The sequence below is a fragment of the Dama dama genome, chromosome 23, assembly GCF_033118175.1.
Source record: "Dama dama isolate Ldn47 chromosome 23, ASM3311817v1, whole genome shotgun sequence".
Classification (NCBI taxonomy): domain Eukaryota; kingdom Metazoa; phylum Chordata; class Mammalia; order Artiodactyla; family Cervidae; genus Dama; species Dama dama.
This window is the reverse complement of record NC_083703.1, coordinates 43,105,605-43,125,010: the sequence shown is the minus strand read 5'-3', so window position 1 is coordinate 43,125,010 and position 19,406 is coordinate 43,105,605. Positions and strand designations below refer to the sequence as shown.

The 19,406-nt window shown below is 58.4% G+C and overlaps 2 protein-coding genes across 3 annotated transcripts in view; one reads left to right on the top strand and one right to left on the bottom strand.

Annotated features, from left to right (window-relative positions):
• Nucleotides 1–5,980, top strand: part of ABHD12 (abhydrolase domain containing 12, lysophospholipase) — a 56,368-nt gene extending 50,388 nt beyond the window's left edge. Inside the window, exons 8-13 of the mRNA XM_061126510.1 lie at nucleotides 198–235; nucleotides 682–761; nucleotides 1,860–1,942; nucleotides 3,585–3,663; nucleotides 4,314–4,441; nucleotides 5,341–5,980. Of these exons, the coding sequence (XP_060982493.1) occupies nucleotides 198–235; nucleotides 682–761; nucleotides 1,860–1,942; nucleotides 3,585–3,663; nucleotides 4,314–4,441; nucleotides 5,341–5,380 (448 nt within the window). The 3' untranslated portion in view covers nucleotides 5,381–5,980. The remainder of the gene's footprint in view (nucleotides 1–197; nucleotides 236–681; nucleotides 762–1,859; nucleotides 1,943–3,584; nucleotides 3,664–4,313; nucleotides 4,442–5,340) is intronic.
• Nucleotides 5,981–7,970: 1,990 nt separating this feature from the next.
• Nucleotides 7,971–19,406, bottom strand: part of PYGB (glycogen phosphorylase B) — a 35,234-nt gene continuing 23,798 nt past the window's right edge. The window contains exons 15-20 of one of the 2 annotated variants that reach the window (XM_061126509.1): nucleotides 15,512–15,570; nucleotides 13,795–13,936; nucleotides 11,944–12,151; nucleotides 11,360–11,410; nucleotides 10,299–10,365; nucleotides 7,971–9,265 (exon numbers count right to left, since the gene is read on the bottom strand). In XM_061126509.1, coding sequence (XP_060982492.1) covers nucleotides 9,113–9,265; nucleotides 10,299–10,365; nucleotides 11,360–11,410; nucleotides 11,944–12,151; nucleotides 13,795–13,936; nucleotides 15,512–15,570 — 680 coding nt within the window. In that variant the 3' untranslated portion in view covers nucleotides 7,971–9,112. Of the gene's footprint in view, nucleotides 9,266–10,298; nucleotides 10,366–11,359; nucleotides 11,495–11,943; nucleotides 12,152–13,794; nucleotides 13,937–15,511; nucleotides 15,571–19,406 lie in introns of both variants that reach the window. The other variant, XM_061126507.1, reaches the window with a different exon arrangement.

Here is a 19,406-nt window from a genome sequence, read left to right as displayed (position 1 = left end):
CCAGGTGAGGCGCAGCACGTGCCTCGGGGCCGTGGAGGTGCCATCACGGAGTCCCTGTTGGAGGGGCTGGCCACCAGGCCCCTGTGCACCCCCACCCAAAACCCCACCCGTCACCGCGCCGGTCCTAGCTTCCCCAGGAACAGTCTTGTCTGCAATAGTTTTTGTCATGATCCAACTGAACTTTTCCCTCTTTCCAGAGTGGCCACAAACCTGGTGCGGCGCCTCTGTGAGCGAGGTAGGCGCTTGCGTGGGGTCCTATGCCACGGGCGTGGCCTGGCTCCCACGCAGGAGGGCTCTTCGGGCACCGGCTGTGCTCCAGGCCCTGCCGGCTTCTTATGAAGAGGGTGGTGGTGGATGAGCGGGGTGGTGAGACGAGAGCCAGGGGTTGAAATGGGGGCCTGAGCAGACCCCCTGAGGGCCTGACCCTGTTCCCCAGATTCTCTGGCAACTGGCAGAGCCTTGACTGGGGCTGGGCTCCAGACAGGCAGTCTCAGCAGACGTGGCTCTCAGGGTCTCCTGAGACCACTTCCCTCACGTGACCCCAGGGGAGGACTTGAGGGGCAGGGCCAGCCACGTGGGCACCTGGGGTCCGTGGTCCTGTTGAGGGGGTGGTGGCATGAGGAGTGTCCCGCTGGGGCTTCTTGCTCACCTCCCAGTTCCCTGTTGGTCTTATTTATCTAGAGACTCCTCCAGATGCCCTCATCTTGGAATCTCCATTCACTAATATCCGTGAAGAAGCCAAGAGCCATCCGTTCTCAGTGGCAAGTACAGAGCTTATTAAAGACAGACTTATTTATATAATGGAAGTAATAGCTATAACATATAAAAATGATTATGAGTAAATATGCATATAAGTAAATTAAAATGTCATAAAAATTATTTAAGTATTCTAATAAATATAGACGTTATTGAAAGTTAATTCTCATTTAATTCTGGGCACTGGCCTGACTGCAGAGCCACTCACGATATTTATAGCTTCGTGCCAGGTAGAAGGGTGTGGTCACAGTCAGGTTGTCTGAGGGAGGCTAGACCCACAGGAGGCCTTGCCCCATGGCACAGGTTGCCCACCTGGCATTGTTGCCCCTGGGGCCCAGTGCGGGCTGGGAGTGGAGCTGCCATGCGCCCCAGAGAACCCTTGGTGGGAATCCCGTGCTGTTGGGTCCTCACTGGCTGGCCTCAAGGCCTGAGACCCTCCGTTTACAGGCTGGGTCCGGGGGGGCCCCTCTGTGTCCTGTTGCTTCCTCCTCCTCCTCCCACTGCTTCTGTGTGTCCAGGGGCACCATGTCGGCCCTGCCTGACCTCACGCTGCCTGCTGCAGGCAGAAGAGTCCTTTGTTGTGTGTTCTTTGATATTGCTCTTCTCCCGAATCACACGGTCCACCGTATTCTTGGGCATTGCGGCCTGTTGTGTGTGGCAAGCCTGGTCCCTGAGTCTCGGGTGTGGGAGCCCTGTTTGTGGGCAATCCCCCGCAGCCAGTCTGGGGCCTCTTGAGCCAGGCGTCTGAAGGTGGGGGGAGGGATAGCAGGACCGCCATCCACCCCCCACCCACCCCCAGCCCTGGGGCCACCAGTCAGCCTGATTGGAAGCAGCTACAGGGGTATAGTTCCGCCCATCCCCCCAGCTCTGGGGCAGCAGTCAGCCTGATTGGAAGCAGGGGTGACCCTGGCCCCTATGGGGGTATATTACTGCCCATCCCCCCCCAGCTCTGGGGCCACCTAATTGGAAGCAGGGGTGACCTTGGCTACCACCCATCCGCCCCAGCTCTGGGTCCACCAGTCAGCCTGACTGGAAGCAGGGGTGACCCCAGCCCCATGGCGGTGTTGTAATTGAATCTCTCCTTGTCAACATGTCACCTCCAGATCTATCGATACTTCCCTGGGTTTGACTGGTTCTTCCTTGATCCCATCACAAGCAGTGGAATTCAGTTTGCAAATGATGAAAAGTGAGTACTGTGGGAGAGAATTTAGAAGAACCCCAAGAACCCTCAGAATAAGCGTCTTGAGTCATGTTAACCAAGGAGGGTGGGATTCTGGACATGTAGGGGTCTTTTCTAAGCAACACATCTCCATAAAGGGAACGTCAGGTAGAGAAAGGGAAGTAGGAAGGTGGAAAGACTGTAGAGTTAAAGAAATAGGAAAACAGCGTATTCTTTGGTCCATAGAACTGTTTTACTTGAAAATTATTTGTCAAAACCAGACCTCCTGAACAGGTGTTAAAGTAGCAAGAGTAACCGTTGTTCAAAAAATGACTTTGCCTTAGCCATTTGATTTGTGTTTAGTTATGGAAAGATGTTCTGAAGGTTAATATTAAAAATATTTCTGTTAAGTAAACTAGAAGTTACATATTCTATTTTTAGGACTCTCTTTGAACAACGTTCAAGTAACATTATCTTTGTGATATCTTTATTTCATGGCCTTAATTTATTCTAAAAAAAGAAAATTTTTATCTGAATATTCAGGGGGCATTTAAAAATCTACATTTTAAAAGAAGAATTACCTGAATAAACTGGATTTCCTCTAAAAGTGATGACAATGAGAAAGTCACCCTGTGGCTGTCCCCCAGCTGAGCCAGCATGAATGCTGGGGGGCCTGGCCATCCTCATCCCCTGGAAGTCAGGAGCCCCTGCTTGGTGGGCAGGTCTGTTCCCAAATACTTGCCAAGGTGACTGCATGTGAGCTAGACCTCAAGGGTTGGAGAAACAAAGGACCAGCTTGGCAGGTGGAACTTATGAAAAGATGTAGGATGTCAAAGCATGTCTTGCACACTGGCAAGCACTTCGACGTGGGAGTAAAATGTGGTGCGTGGGTGATCTGTGTGCCACTAGCAGCAGTGCAGCCTGCCAGACGGCCGGGCGCACACCCAGGCCTCGTCCTGCCAGGGGGCTGCCCGCACGAAGCCCCACATCAGCCCCCCTGCCAGGGGGCTGCCAGCCCTGGGGCTGCCCACACGAAGCCCCAGATCAGCATGAGATCGCCAGTAGCAGGTGTCTGCTGAGTCCACCAGCTCCCCGGGAAGCCTCAGTGAGGGGCAGCTAGGCTCGCCCAGGGCCTACCAGTCCTGCAGCCTGTCCTTCGGTAGGCGGTTTGCTGAAGGGTTTGGATTCAGTGACCATTTTGAGAATGTTCCTTTATTTGAAACGTTCAGGAATTAAATGCTATATACACAAAAGAGAAATAGAGGGTGGCTCTTTTGCCAGCCGATGTCCAGCAATGTTCATTTGCGGTAAGTTTCCTGGCCCACCCATTACTTGGTTTGTAAATATCATTTTGTAACTATTTAAGAATAGTGTACTGGCAAAGTTTGTTTGTTTTGTTTTTACATTTCCAGGAAATATTCAGAGACCCGATTTGGTGAATGAATTTATCTCTAGATTTGATTGACACTTGTCACCTAGAACAGATACTGATGGAAACATCTAAGAAATCAGTTGCTAGTTCTGTATTAAAAGTGCCTGGCAATTTGAGCCCTTCCGCACCATGGTGAAGTGTGCTCCCTCACTGGGCCCTGCTGCCGGCAGTCTGGGAACCCGGGAGGCCCAGCCCGTCCTGGCCATCCAGTGCCTTTCTCCCTCCCCCCTCCCACAGTGTGAAGCACATCTCCTGCTCCCTGCTCATCCTGCACGCCGAGGACGACCCGGTCGTGCCCTTCCAGCTCGGCAGAAAGGTGGGTGTCAGGCAGACTCATGTTCGGGCCAGGCAGGTGTGGAAGAGGGTCCCGCTGCCGGCCGGGCCCCTTGTGAGGGAGAAGGTAGGGGAGGTTGGTGGTTCAGAACTCTCACATACTCTCTTGTCTCTGGGATGGGGCTGACATCCTCAGACGTCCTCTTGTTGTGGGGCCTCTACGTCTGCTTGCTTTTGCTGCATCTGCCTTTGCTGCCAGGCAGCAGGATTAGATTGGTAGGTAGGGAGTAGGGTGGGAGGGAGCACCTCTGACCATGGCAGTGGTGAGGGGCAGGGGCAGGCTAGAGGGCAGCGGGCCCAGGCTGCCTCCGAACAGGTCTGTGCCTAGGACCTGGCCATCTAGGGATGGAAGGAGGGGCTGAGGTGCCACAGACCCCGAGCCAGCTTGTAGATGGGCCTTGACCCAGGCATACAACCCACCCAGCCCTGGGACAGAGCCGTCAGGCTGCCCTGGGCACTCAGGCCACCATGGCATCCCAGGGCAGGTGGCCTGAGGGTGCTGAGGGCCCCTGAGGAAGGCTGGTCTCGAGACGGGGTGAGGACAGAGAGGGTCTTGAGGGGTGGCCCAAGGGTCCTGTGGCTGAGGCAGGTCACCCTAGGTCCCGGGCGCCGACCTTCCTTTCCCTCCCCCAGCTCTACAACATCGCCGCGCCATCACGCAGCTTCCGGGACTTCAAGGTTCAGTTCATCCCCTTCCACTCGGACCTTGGCTACAGACACAAGTACATCTACAAGAGCCCCGAGCTCCCGCGGATCCTGAGGTGAGGCGCTACCCTCATCCGCCACGCAGGATGGCATGCAGGAGCTGGGCAAGCCCCTGTGCCACAGCTGGGACAGTCGTGCTGGGCTGGTCAAGGGGGTCTGGTGTCAGCATGTGTGGCCTGCTGGGCTGCGGTCCCCTGTGTGTGGTCGGGCAGTGAGGACACCACGGCTGCTGTGCTCAGGCCCCTCTGTCCCCTCCCACAGGCCCGTCAGGTCACTGCCCCTGCATGGGGTTTGTGTGGTAGGGGTGATGCAGGTCTGGGCCAGCTCCCCCTAAAGCCTGTTGGCCCCCAGCTGCCTCAGGGAGGGAGGCCGGCACGTGGGCTGCAGCCCAGCCACCTGTCCCAAGCCTGGGAATGAGGGTGCCCGGATGGCAGAGGGAAGGGTTTCGATGGACCAGACGCTCCCTGCCTCCCACTCAGGGGTGCAGGCTGTCCCCATGTCCCGGCTGCGGGGCCTCTGCTGAGCCCAGGCTGCTGGAATCAGCCCTTGGCGAAATGTGTGCTGGGGAACTCCACTGGTATGTGAGGCCCTCGAAGTCCCAGGGGCACAGCTCTCTGGTTTTGACATTTCTTGGCACATGGAATGTGTGTTGCTGAGAGGGGATGCTAAGAGAATGGCATTGCTCTGGGACTGTGGTTTTTCCCTGTAAAAGGCACACATCACAGAAAATGTAGACCAGAGAGCCGCTCCAGCATCGGGGTGCAGTGACCTGTCCTCACTCCCTGTCAGGACTTGACTTGGCGCTGCCCTTGGCGCCCTGCCCCTTTGCATCGCAGGGTGTGGTCCTTGGAGCTTCTTTGCAGCCTCCCGGGTAGGCTGTGGGAGGACGGTGGGAGGCGGGATCTCTGATCTGGCCCGGAGGGGTTTGGCTGACAGGTGTTCTCCTCTGCTCCAGGGAGTTCCTGGGGAAGTCGGAACCAGGACGCCAGCACTGAGTTGCTCGCCGCCTGGGAACATGAAGGCCTCTGCCCTCGTCCCCCTTTCCTCCTGCCAGCCCGGCCCCCCAGAGATGCGCCTGGAGAGGGAACACAGATGCCAGGGGAGGCCCTGGCAAACCTGAGGCACTGTCCCGAGTGGCGGGGAGCAGGGGTCTCTGTGGACCACGCGGAGGCGGCATGTGACCCTCTCCCCCTCATGCTGCCCCTCAGCCCGAGGGCTTGTTGGGAAGACAGTGACAGAACTTTCTGGCCATTGGCTAGTCGATCCCATACCTCCTGAGCCAGGCACGGGGAGCCTGGGACAGGAGGTGAGGGGTCTTGGGACCATGCTGAGCTTTCTGGCACCACCCTTGAGAACGTGGGCAAACGTGGGTTCTTTCTGTTCCCTCCAGAATGGACGCTCATGGCTCCACCAGCCCCTCCTGCCCTGCCCACCCTGCTTGCCTTCCTCAGTGTCCCTGCCTCCCTGGGCCGCCCCGCTGCTCCCCACTGGGGAGGGGCCGGCGACCTGCCTTCCTCTGATGTCCACCCACTTGTCTGCCTAACCAGGCCTTAGACTGAGCATTTATTTAAGAATAAAATCGTGGTGGTGGTCTATCTGTTTTCTCACTGCTGCCTCCAGCGGTGTCCAGGCTGTGCCCACAGCCCCATGCCACTCTCTGAACCCAGCCATGTGAGGAGGGGGTGGCTCTGTAAGGCCAACGATTGCGGGCTTTCTTCCCGCTCCTGCAGACACTGAGGTCCCGCGGAGGGGTGTTGTGTCGGAGGTATGTTCATGGGGAGGTTGTCTTCTCCGGTGGGGCAGATGGCCTTTTCCTAAAACCAGGTCTTTGTGGGTGAGCCTTTCAACCTTACAGTTAACAAGCTCATTGAATGTTGCTATGTCGATGGATGGGCAGTGGGGATTCCCTCAGAGACCCGGGACGAGCCCCTGGCCACGTGTGAAAGGACTCAGGCTGCTGGAGTCCACATACTCCCGTTCTGACCTGGAAGTGTCAGCTTGTTCACTCACTGTTCATGGCGTTTGGCCAAGCCCACCTCCCACGCACAACACCAGTGCCCACTCACCACCCTCCTCTCACCCCCAGAGGGAGATGGTGTGTGTCTTTCTAAGGGGGCTGCATGCCATACAGTACAGGGCTGGTCTCAGGGCAGAGGACTTTGGTTCACTCTCCTTGGGCTTCCCTTGGGGCTCAGCTGGTAGAGAATCTGCCTGTAATGCAGACCTGGGTTTGATCCTTGTTGGGAAGATCCCCTGGAGAAGGGAAAGGCTACCCACTCCAGTATTCTGGCCTGGAGAATTCCATAGACTGTACAGTCTATGGAGTCGCAAAGAGTCGGACACAACTGAGTAACTTTCACCTTCTCCTAAAGGCAGGTTCCTCTCCTAGATCCTTAGGCTCTGACACTTTCGAGTCAGTGCAGAAATTCCCAGGGGTGGGGAGGAGCTTATTTGCCTTCTCCCCTACTGCCCTTGGCCTGTGAGCAGCTGTGAACTGGCTGGAGGCCCAGAAACAGGAGATTACACCCTCTTCAAAACACCTTAGAGCTGCCCATGGCAATTCTCAGCCACCTGGTCCTCAGCTTCACGTCCCCTTGGCTTTCTGGGATGCCTATCCTGATCTGACACTGCCTTCATGTAACTAAAGCACAAAGCCCATGTGGCCAGGGCAGCCCCCTGGGGCTTCTCGGGCTTTGTCACTGGGGCTCCTGGAAGCCCCGCAGCCCAGAGCCATGTCCCCTGTTCGTCCTGACCAGCGAGGCCATCTGAGACTGTCTACACTTCGCTTGCTCTGCCTGGGCTCAAGCCTTCATCCTGTTTTTCTTTAAATTTTGTCAGTGTAAGTTGCCTCAGATTTTACGGTGGGGGGTGGGTGGGGAGGATAAAGTAAGATATAAAGTAAAAATACAAGCTGTTGGTGTTTTTACAGGTCTGACAGCCTGAAGATAAAGCATAACAAGGTTGCGGAGCAGGTAGCTCCCGCCCTCGACACCTTTCAGATAATTAGGGCTACATGTCTCTGCCTGGGGGTGTCTCTGCTTATTACCTCAGTCCAAGAAGCTCAGCTTAAACTGTGGAGTAGGACTGACCCTTTGTTGAGTCACAAAGTCAGTTTGTGGTCAAGAACAGCTCGAGATGCCCACATTGATCTGTGGTCACAGCCTGTGGAAGCAAGTGTCCTGGGAGCCGCCCCAGACCCGAGACCAGGTGCCCCTCCTCCAACACTTGGGTTCTCTGGGTAACACTGAGCCCTGAGCTCACATCTCACTGGGTTTTTTTATTTAACTTGCAGCCATATAGTTTGGGGAGGGGAATGATTTGGTCCCCAGGAGTTCCACTTCCCAGGACCAGGAGTGGGTGGCAAAAGACAGGTGCAAAAGAGCAGTACAATTCACACCCAAAACGCCAACACCCAGCTGACGTTTTCCCAATGTTGGGTTTGATGACTCAGGCTCACGGGGCTCCGAGTGCCACAGCGGCTGGGTGAGAGAACGTTCTGTCCCCAGTCCCGGAGCGGTGGGCCATAGTGTATCCAGGCTGGGACACGCAGCACCCTGGGTGCAGAGACACACAGAGGCCAGAGCATCTGAGCACAAGCAGGTTTAATCGCTTTCTCACACAAGGCAGTGACAGCGAGGGGCACAGTGACGGTCACACTTAGCCTAAAGAGTGGGCAGCAGTGGGTGCTGGGGGCGCGACTGCAGACCCCCCAGTTCTGGTGGGGTGAGGGCAGAGCCCCGAGCCACCCAGGTCCAGCATGTGAGAGTGCAGAGCCTCCACAAGCTTCTGTCCCCAGCTCCCGCCTGCTCCCAGGCTTCATCCTTCCCACCGTTCAGCCGCCATCCCTGGTGCCAGCCTGCCGTCTGGGTAGAATGGAGGGTGGGCTCCCCTCTGGGCCCACCAGTCCTTTTCCAGACTAGGTTGTCCTGCTGCCTCCTGCCTGACGGGCAGAAGGAGGGTGCAGGCCTAGCACAGGGCTGGGCATTCAGCCTTATCCAGCTAGGTGGGGACCCCAAGTGAAAACACCCCAGCATTGCCTCCCGAGGCATAAACTTCAAAAGTGCTATTTTCCGTTGCTAAAACAAGGAAAACCTCAGCTAGTTTCATTTCCTTGTGAAAGATCTTTTGAAAAAGCAAAATTGAACCAATTCTGCACCAGCCAGCCTTGTCCTAACCGAAGCCTCTGGTTCTGGACACAGGTGTCCTCACCAATGTCACCCTCGGTTCCCCTGGGGCCCTGCTACCTGCTCAATCTGGAAACCCCGGGTCGGGTGCACACATGGCCGCTATTAGGACACGGCCCGTTGCCCTGGACCCTCCCAGCAGGGCCAGGAGGCAGAGCTGGGCTGGGAGAGACTGGATGGCCAGCCTGCGTGCTGCAGAAACACACGCTTGCCCAAGCTTTGTCATGGCTACCTGACTGGACCCCAGAGTACAGAGGCTCAAAACTGAATACGAGCTCACACAGGTCTGTACAAGGCCGTGGGGAAGCTGAGTGGGCATCTTGGGGGGTGGGGGTGTGTAGGGGGCGAGCCCTGTCAGTGCTTGGGACCTGCTCTCCGGCAGGCAGTGAGGGGGCATCTCCACACCCCAGCCCCTCAAAGCCACCACCACGATTCCCCCAACCCTCCTGGAAGTGGCACTGAAAGAAGCAGGGTGCTAGCAAAATGCTTGGAGACAACGGGCAGAATCAGCAAGGGGATGAAAGCTGGTCCCGAGGCTGGGGCCTAGTCCCTAGGGAGGCTGGGCGGTGGGGCCTGCAGGGCAGGCGGCTCTGCTCCCCAGATGTCACGGGCGTACTCCGTGATGGTCCGGTCACTGGAAAACTTGCCCGAGCAGGCAATGTTCCTGATGACCTTCTTGGTCCACTCCTTGGGGTTCTGCAGAGGGAGGTGGGTGCTCAGTGACCTCAGTCTGTTCCCAGATGCGCTCAGCCCTGGGCAGCCTGACGGAAGGCAGGCCCTCACAGCTAGAGCTCACTGGGAAGGGGGCCCACCCACCAGGAAAGCTTCCAGGTGAGCAGACGGCCTGGAGCCCGAGGGGTCCCGCCAGGGCAGAGTGCACACAATGCAGACACCCCGCCAGGAGGGGATTCGCCCCCAGACTGCAGCCAGCGCCAGGAGAGCACTCCTCGAAGGGAGGTCAGGGTACCTCCTTGAGCCCGGGGTCACCTGGCCTCCCAGGCCCCCTCCTGTCCTGTCTCAGGAGGAGACTTCAGGAGCTGTGTCCTGAGTTGAGGGGGATGGTGAGATACAAGCCCCTCGGGCTGTGTCCAAAAAGCTGCTTTACCGATCTGGGCAGCGACTACACACCCATGCCCCTGTCGCCAGTGTCCCCTCCTGCGGCCAAGCCTGGCCAGGTGCACGGGCTATGACACCCCGTCACCTCCCCAGGCTCAGGAGCTGAGTCTTCCCGGGAGGCTCCCCTGGCTGTGCAGGTCCCTGCAGGTCACACGGAGGCGGGACCTGGGGCAGCAGTGGAGAGCCAGCTCCAGCGTGCCCGCCCTGGAGCTGCAGGTCCTCACCCTGCTCGCTGGTGACCTGTCCACTGCCTGAGAAACCATTCACCTCCCTTTAAGCACAAAGGTCTTCGCTGCCCACAAGCCGCGTCTCCTGCCTCGGACCTCATGCCCCTCATGTCCTCCTCACACGCGTGCAGGCGGTCAGACTGAGCCAGCTCTGTGGCGGCGCCCAGGCTGCAGGGGCATGTGTGCTGGTGTGGACAGCAGCCTGGCCCCAAGGGTCCCAGGTGATAGCCCAGGCAGCTGCCCAGCTGAGGCAGTCCTTGAGCAAGAGAGGAAGAAGCCTGACCTGCTCTGGGCCACTAGGTCAGGTGTGAGCTCCCGGGAGTGGCCTGAGACAGCAGGACACGGTCCCACCCTGCAACTTCCCTGCCAGGGCCCAAGAACCTCACCCGGTACAGCTGGTCCACCCGGGCCTGGCACGCCATGTACGCTTCATAATCCGCAAACACCTTGAACCTGAAATGGGAGACAGGAAGCTGGGCTGGGCGGGTGGCAAATGGGAGGTCAGGAAAAGGGCCCCCAGATTTGGCTGGCTGCGTCCCTGTGCTCCACAGGACAGGGGTGGCCACAGTGGCTGCTCTCAGCAACAGTGCTGTCCTGGAGACACTACTCTAGAAAAACCTTATAGCCCCATGCTGTTGAAAGAAACCTTGCCCTTGGGCTAGAGGAACACAGACTAAGGTCCCCTCCACCTCCAGGGGGGCCCAGGGGATGTAGGCTCCACCTCTCAGGTCTCATCAGCTGACAACTGGTGGTACAGGATTTATGACACATAAATGTGTTTTGTTTACAATTGATTCAGGATCACAATTCATAGAACCCTGTTAAGTCTCTCCTGGATCCCAGAATCAGCAGGGCTGAGCGCCCAGCCCCAGATGTGCATGATCGGGTTTGACAGAAGCCAGCAGACGACATTCACTGGAACACGACAGACTAACCCACAGGAACCGAAAGTGGAATAAAGGTCGATTCTCGGCCTTCAGCAGACCCGCCTTTTACCAGGGTGGAGCAGAGGCCTGTGGTCAAGGCAGATGCCACTGTCGACCTGTGACAAGTGAGCAAGGCTGTGCCCAGAGGAGCGTCACCCTGTGTCAGTGGCCTTGTCATAAAACACCAACCACGTGGAGACTTGTAGCCTCACAAGTTCTTTCCACCTGAACCACTCCTGGACTCCCAGGAGTAGTTAACACCCAGGCTCCCTGTATCCCAGGCACGTCACCTCCATCCACCCACAGACGTGACATCACCTCCTGCTTGTCATGCAATCCCATCACCAGGCTCCGAGGCTCGTCAAGCACGGTCAGAGGCCCCACAAGCCCGAGTGCCTGGATGTGGCCATGCCTCTGACCGCGGGCTGAGGTGGGGTTGAGCCTCACCAAAGCCCAGGCTTCGCCCCAAATGATGTGTGGTCTTGAGCCAGTGGTGGGGAGGGACGAGGGTCCTATCCCACCTGTCATGGTTCAGCAGCATGTCGACAACGTCCTTAAAGCAGTCGGGCTCCCTGGGGGAGAAGAAGCCGCTGTTAATCTGGTCCACGGCCTGCCGCAGCTCGGGCAGGCGGTCGTAGTACTCGCGGGCGTTGTACCTGCAGGAGATGGCGGACTCGTGAGCAGGCAGAGCCGGAGCCAGCCAGGCTGGGCTGGCCACGGAGGGCACATCACCTCCACCTCCTCCTGGTACAAACATCTGGTAGCTGAGATGGTCCTCCAGGAGGGGGTGCTCAAAGGGTCCCACAGAGCCCCCACCCCCAGTCCATGCCAGGACCTTGCAGAAGAAAATGACATGTGAAGTCGGACCTGAGAGCCATCAGGGAATCCGGGGAGACGGAGGCATGCGGCAGACACAGGGCAAGGCCGAAAGGGGCAGTGCTTGCAGGCTGACAAGGTTCCCACCATTTGGGTTCAGCCCCTGGTGCCTGCGGCCTCCCCGGGTCCTCTGAGGGATTTCAGGCAACTAGGCTGAGCCGGGACCCCCTCAAGGTATCCACAGGTGTGAGGACACTTAGAGGAGACAGAGGCCTCAAGAAGAACCCACCCTTTCTGGTCCAGGGCCTCCACGTCCTCCACCCTCAGGCCAAAGATGAAGAGGTTCTCGGCCCCGGCCTCCTCGGCCATCTCCACGTTGGCCCCGTCCATGGTGCCGATGGTGAGGGCCCCGTTGAGCATGAACTTCATGTTGCCTGTGCCTGAGGCCTCGGTGCCCGCAGTGGAGATTTGCTGCGACAGGTCGGCGGCGGGGATGACTGCGGGGAGCGGGGCGCAGACAAGACCCGTCAGTCAGGAGGCACAAGAGCAACAGGAACGGCCAGGGGACACCACGCACTGCCCCCCACCCCACAAAGCTCCCCTTCCCGACCAAGGGCAGCCCAAGGCAGTGGGTCCACATGGAGACGCCGAGAAGCCCTGCAGGCGGCAGAGGACCACTGTCCTAGAACTTGTGGACCAGGGCCATACCAGAGCTGGGTTGGGTATTCTTTCTCTTGTATCCTGACATCACTGCTGTCTTAGTCCATCAGCCCATAGGCTCCTTAAATGACTTTGAAAGGAATCAATTCTCACAGGAGCAGAGGACCGGGGACAGTCTTCCCATGGCCTTATGCCTGGCAGTCCCTCTGTACAGCCTGGGCATAGCAGCCGAGTCACAACCCCCCAGCAGCCGGGCGGCTTCTCCCACACGCGGGTTCCTGTGTCTCGCCATGGCGGCAGGAGCACGGCTTCCATCCTGCCTGCCTCGGCGACCCTGCTCCCGCATCCTCAGCAGGTCCTCAGGGCTGACGGATGCTGCTTCCCTGACCCAGCCAGTGGCCACTCGGGGTCAGCCAAGTCCAGGATCCAGCCCCATCTTCGTGGTCAGGGCCAGGTGCTGGGATGGAGACACAGACACCCCCGGCCCCTCGGGCAGAGGGACACGGGCAGACAGGATGGTGGACACATGACCATAGCAAGTCCAAGAGCTGGGGAGCATGAGGCCTGACCCCAGGCTGTCCCCAAGGTCACTTCTAGGAAGTGCAGGAGCTAGCCTGGGAGTTCCAGGCGGCATAGGGCTTGAGATGTTGTGAGAAGCTCAGTGAAGCACGAACCACAACCCAACCCTGGAGCCACAGATGGTCCAGGGCAGTGGTGGGACCACAGGGATGATGGTGACCCGGCCGCACTGGAGGGGGAAGGAGTGTGAGAGCCTGCCCTCCACCGACGCTGGAGGGCAGCGTACAGTCCCCTGGACCAGAGGGGCTGCAACTTGGGCCACGATTCCAGGCTCAGGTTTCCTAGCACTTCCTGCCAGGTCTCTAGAAGCGGCTGCCTTAGAAAGGCCAGTCCAGCTCAGAAGAACCCTGCTCTGAGCCACATGTGGCCGCAGGCCCTTCTCTGGGTGGCAACACATACCTAGGACCCCCACAGTGGAGGGCCCCAGCTAGACGCCCCGAGAGCAGATGCAGGCCAGAGTGAACAGGTGGGGACAAGCAGAAGCATCACTGGGGCAGGGGAAGGGTGGGAGGCACCCCACTGAATCAGGATCCAGTGAAGTTCTCACATGGCGCTGGGCAGCTGTGTCTCATCCATAGGTTTTCATCCACATCCCCCCTTTTTTCCTCTGCAGTTTTTTACAGAAATTGGGTTGTCTCCCCCAGACCATGTCCCTCTGGTATCTCCCAGAACCTTCATGGTGGCATGGGCCACCAAGAGCGAGCCCAGGGGCAGGAAGGCCAAGCTGAGGGGCAGAGGCACGAGGAGGGGAGGGCAGGAAGTACAGAGACCAGGGCCTTGGCTACCAGACCGGGGCCCCTCTAGCTGGGGAACGTGGTGTCAGGGCCATTAATCTGCCTGAAGGCAAGACAGGCCCTGACCAGCAAGGACCACCCGCTGCATCCAGGTAGGGCAGGCTCACCTTTCTCGGCCAAGGACACCCGGTAGTTTTCCAGGAAGATCACTTTGAGCCTGTCGCCCACAATCGGATCATGGTTGACGATGTCACCAATGGACGTGACCAGCTTGATGATCTTCTTAGCCATGTGATAGCCGGGCGCTGCCTGCAACAGGGAAAGGGGCACACAGCACATACCCTGTGCTCAGGGCAGGGTCGCTGGAGCCCGGCTTGGACGCGCCCAGCTGAGTGGCTCGGCTGGTGGGAGGGGGCCCCACGGGGGCTGAGGTCAGGGCATCCTTGTGTGTCTTTCAACCTGACAGACGGGCCCACAGGGCACAGCACCCCAGCTGCCCCCTGGGTGCCTAATGAGTGCCTCTCGTGACAGCCCTTTACCCACCCACATGCACAGATCAGTCAGCCTCAAGCTTGGTTTCCTGATTCTAGTTTGTTTTTTAGAAATGGAGAGAGGGAACAAGGACCCCTGAGAACTGACTACCAACCTACAGGAAACACGGGGAACCCATGAAGGTTCTGGGAGATACCAGAGGGACATGGTCTGGGGGAGACAACCCAATTTCTGTAAAAAACTGCAGAGGAAAAAAGGGGGGATGTGGATGAAAACCTATGGATGAGACACAGCTGCCCAGCGCCATGTGAGAACTTCACTGGATCCTGATTCAAACAAACTCAAGATTTCTAATAAGACAGCCAGGCATGTGGCCTTGGCTGGATATTTAATGATGTGGAGGAATTCTTGTCAAGTGTTGTAACTGTGATGGTGGCGTTGTGTGGTTTTGCAGGAAAACGTCATGGGGAAGACAACTAATGAAGTTCTTAGGGGTGAAATGTTACTTCGAAAAGGTTTAGCAAAAGTCAGGCAACAGGTTTGCAGATGTTCTACGATTCTTTTTTTCTCTAGATTCTCATTTCTAAAAAAACATTTTAAAACTTTTTGACAGTCCCCATCTCTGAGAAATGCGTATGGAAATACTGACAAATGAAACAGAGTACTGTCCAGAATCTGTTTCAGGAACAGCAGGAGTCGGGGGTTGGGGGGGGGTGGGGTGGTTGAGACAGAAAAAGGCAGGTGTGAGCTGCTGTCTGAGCTGGGGGAGCCCACAGGGTGCCTCCATCTGCGGAGGTGCTCAAGTCGCAGGAGAGAACAAACCTGGGCCCGCCTGCAGCCCCCATGAAGCAGCCGTGCCCAGGCTCCTTGGAAAAGTGGCGGAGGGGGAGGACATGGGGCCTAGAGTCCAGAGACCTGTGGTGGGACCTGCCGATGCCCCCTGGCGACACACTGGGACTCTGTGATCACATATCCTAAAGCACATGCCGTGGTAAATAAAATGCGTGAGGCCAGGCTGAGAGCAGGCCCATATCTAGCTGATGAAGCAGCCAGTGACCGGTGTCCACTCAGCACAAAAGTGCATGGGACGTGTGGAACGCTGGTAATCACAATGAGGAACGGTGCTTCCCCACTGGAGGTTGGCCCTGAGGACCCCACTGCCCTGGGCAGGCAGGGGCCCCATCCAGCTCCTGTCCTGTGGCCGAGCTGATGAGACACCTGAATGTCCTGGCCCAGAGGCATCACTGGGGCAGGGACCTCTGGGCTTTGTGTGCAGGTCGGTGCCTAGCCACCCGCAGCGTCCAGCCCAGATACAGGGACACTGCGGAAAAGCATGGTGGTTTGTATGTTCCCGCCCAACGCCAAGCAAGAGCAAAGAAGCCGTCACCTCACCTTGCCCCCGATCATGACAGTCCTGGGCACAAAGGCCTGGGTCGGGTCCTTCTTTATTCCTGTAAGACAAACAGAAGACAGCCAAGTAAGGCAACTGGAGCCAGACATGCCTGAGCCCTGTGCTTGCTGCGTCCAGGTTGGTGCCAAAGGCTAACCAGGAGCAGATTCTTCCAGAAGGTTCAGTGGAAAAGCTGCGCCCTTGTGTCCAGAACAGCCCAAGACAGGAGCTCTTTTGGGTCTGGTGACCAGGACTGAAGGCCCTTGCATGTGACGGGCACTCGAAAATGGGTTGACCTTGGGACAGTGGTGATTAACTGTCAGCCTGTGCGGGGTGTCAGTGAGAGACCAAGCCCCCTCCCTGCTGGGACAGAGGGTGAGAAGCCCCCCAGAGCTTTCCTGCACAGGAGCAGACAGCTCGCCTCCAGCCCCAGCCGAATGAGCTGTCCTTGCCAGGCCACTGGGTCTTCAGATTTCATCGGGGTGGTGGTGTCTACAGAGGTGCGGGGCTGCCCTGAACAGTATTCCCCAGGGTCAGGAATCAGCCACGAGATTTACAGTATCCACTAAGAGGCATGGCTGATCTTTAACCTTTGACCTCAGGTTCCTGTAGTCCCTGAGTTTTGAACCTTCCTGCTTCCAGATAGCGGACAGAGTGACCTAGAGAACAAGAGGAAAAAAAAGCCCCAAACCATAAGCTACATTGTAAAGAGGAAAAATATGCCGGATCACTGAGCAAGTCCTGCTGGGTCACAAGATGGGTGGGAGATAGGGCTGTGAGCGCAGGGTCTCAGGAATCCTGACTTCCTGGGGAGGGAAGGGAGGAGGCAGGCAAAGAGCCCCTGAGGGCTGGGTGGGCGGACTATGTCAGCCCCTCTCCCACAGGGAAACCTTGGAGAGGGGCCTGGACGTCCTGGTAGGCAGAGGCCCACAGGCCACGATGCCTCCTGAGCCAGCCTGGACTTGGAGCCACAGAGTGGGGGACACAGCCACAGCGAAGGAACATGGCTTCTGAGAGGGGACATGGCCTCAGAGGGGGACACGGCCTCGGAGAGGGGACACGGCCACAGAGAGGGGACACGGCCTCAGAGAGGGGACACGGCCTCAGAGGGGGACACGGCCACAGAGAGGGGACACGGCCTCAGAGAGGGGACATGGCCTCGGAGATGGGACACGGCCTCGGAGAGGGGACACGGCCTCGGAGGGGGACACGGCCACAGAGAGGGGACACGGCCTCGGAGAGGGGACACGGCCTCGGAGATGGGACACGGCCTCGGAGAGGGCACACGGCCTCAGAGAGGGGACACGGCCTCGGAGAGGGGACACGGCCTCAGAGAGGGCACACGGCCTCGGAGGGGGACATGGCCACAGAGAGGGGACACGGCCTCAGAGAGGGCACACGGCCTCAGAGAGGGGACACGGCCTCGGAGAGGGGACACGGCCTCGGAGAGGGCACACGGCCTCAGAGAGGGGACACGGCCTCGGAGAGGGGACACGGCCTCGGAGAGGGCACACGGCCTCAGAGAGGGGACACGGCCTCGGAGAGGGGACACGGCCTCGGAGAGGGCACACGGCCTCAGAGAGGGGACACGGCCTCAGAGAGGGGACACGGCCTCGGAGAGGGGACACGGCCTCGGAGAGGGCACACGGCCTCGGAGGGGGACATGGCCACAGAGAGGGGACACGGCCTCAGAGAGGGCACACGGCCTCAGAGAGGGGACACGGCCTCGGAGAGGGGACACGGCCTCGGAGAGGGCACACGGCCTCAGAGAGGGGACACGGCCTCGGAGAGGGGACACGGCCTCGGAGAGGGCACACGGCCTCAGAGAGGGGACACGGCCTCAGAGAGGGGACACGGCCTCGGAGAGGGGACACGGCCTCGGAGAGGGCACACGGCCTCGGAGAGGGACATGGCCACAGAGAGGGGACACGGCCTCAGAGAGGGCACACGGCCTCAGAGAGGGGACACGGCCTCGGAGAGGGGACACGGCCTCGGAGAGGGCACACGGCCTCAGAGAGGGGACACGGCCTCGGAGAGGGGACACGGCCTCGGAGAGGGCACACGGCCTCAGAGAGGGGACACGGCCTCAGAGAGGGGACACGGCCTCGGAGATGGGACACGGCCTTGGAGAGGGGACACAGCCTCAGAGAGACGTCTGGAGCTGGGAGGCCTGCAGCTGCCCTGAGCTCATGAGGCTCCGGCCAGGGTCTTGATGCAGCTCTTCCAACCCCAGCACACAGCTTCGCCACAGATGAGGGAAGTAGAAGCTGCCCCCCTAAGTCTCCAGCCTGCGAGGATGGTCAACGCAGATGGGAAACCACGGCCCGAAACGCAACACCAAGATGGGGAAAACATGGGCCACGAGGCAGAACGGCCCCATGAGGTGCGACCCGATCACAGAAACCACAGGGAGGAGAGACGCGCAGAGAATAGCACAGAGCACGGAGTAGGACCAGCAGACAGCAGGGAGCAGAAAAGCAGAGAGCGCGCCCTCGACGGGCAAAAAGAAGGTGGGAGAAGCACCAACCACACAGGTCACTGGAGCCCCGGGAGGAGGAAGCCGAATCCAGGTTTCCAGGTATTTCAAGGAACTTCTTAGCCGGGATAGAAGACACCAACCAACACGCTCAGAGGGCCGTGAGCATGGAGAGAACTGACCGTGGTGGCCAGCGGCCGACACAGCTGAGCCGGATGAGCACCGGCCCAGAGAGTTGCCCCCCGAGGACCACCCTCCTGCTGCCCAAGGAGAGAGGGAGGCGGAGGATGTCGCCTCAGCCCAGCTACCCTTCCTGGGAAAGGCCACTGATGCTGCGGACACAGAAGACCTTTGGTTGCAGGAACCAAGCAGGAGGGCGACCGGACGGCCCTCAGAGCAGACGGGGACCCAAGTCAGGGCACAGCGAGGGGGCTGCCTGTGGGGAGACCACACACCCGCCCTGAGCGCGCGCACACACACAGGCCGATGAGTGGGCGGGCGGTGCACGCCCTGCCAGCCCCGTCGGAACGCTGCCAAGGCCCCAAGCAGAGGCGGCGCGGGGAGGGCAGTAGGCGGCCCGGGCCACCAGAGGGGGCAGGGACAGAGGGCAGGCCACAAGGAGACCCGCCCCGCTGCTCGGGAGCAGGGGACTCGAGGGCACCGCTGGGGCAATGACAAAGAAAATGCAGAAAATCACAATGGTGAAAGCAAACTACGGCACAAAACAAGGTCTCCAGGAACTGCCGTCTCTGACCCAGGAGATGCCTGAGTCACATGCACAGGAGGGCGCTCCCCTGAGCCTTTTCTGAGGGTTGGGTCAGAGCTGCTCAACGGAAATGGGAATCTGAACTGTCTCATGAGTGATCGGGTGGGGCCTTCGGGACCAAGTCTCCCTCATGGGAACTGGGGAGCTGACAGTCTCCAGAGGAGCTGTATTTGTGGTTCCTTTGTTTTCAAAGTTAGGATCCACTTTGCTATTTTACTATTAATATTACTATGTTACTATTGCTCCTACTATGTTACTATTACTATGTTACAAAAATTTAAAAACCATGCCGGTTTCCTTGAGGTTTTATTACCTCATTTATAGAACTAGAAAATGTTTATTGCGACTTTGTGGTTGGGGAGGTTCTTTGATTCACATTTGCTTCAAAATTAAATGCCACTTAAATGTTACTGAGGTGTAGAGATGTAACATACTATTTCATCTTCCAAGAGCGCAACTTAAATGCCTCCCTTGCTGAGTAAAGTGTCTCCGGGTAACTTTAAACAAGTCTAATAACAATAATAACTAAATGTGAAAGGCTACACTGAACCTACAACCCAGCCTCCAGGGACCCGAAGGCCCCACCCCAGAGGCAGGGCATCCCCTGGGCCTCAAGCTCCCCAACTTCTGAGTTCACATCTCACTCCTTGTAGCT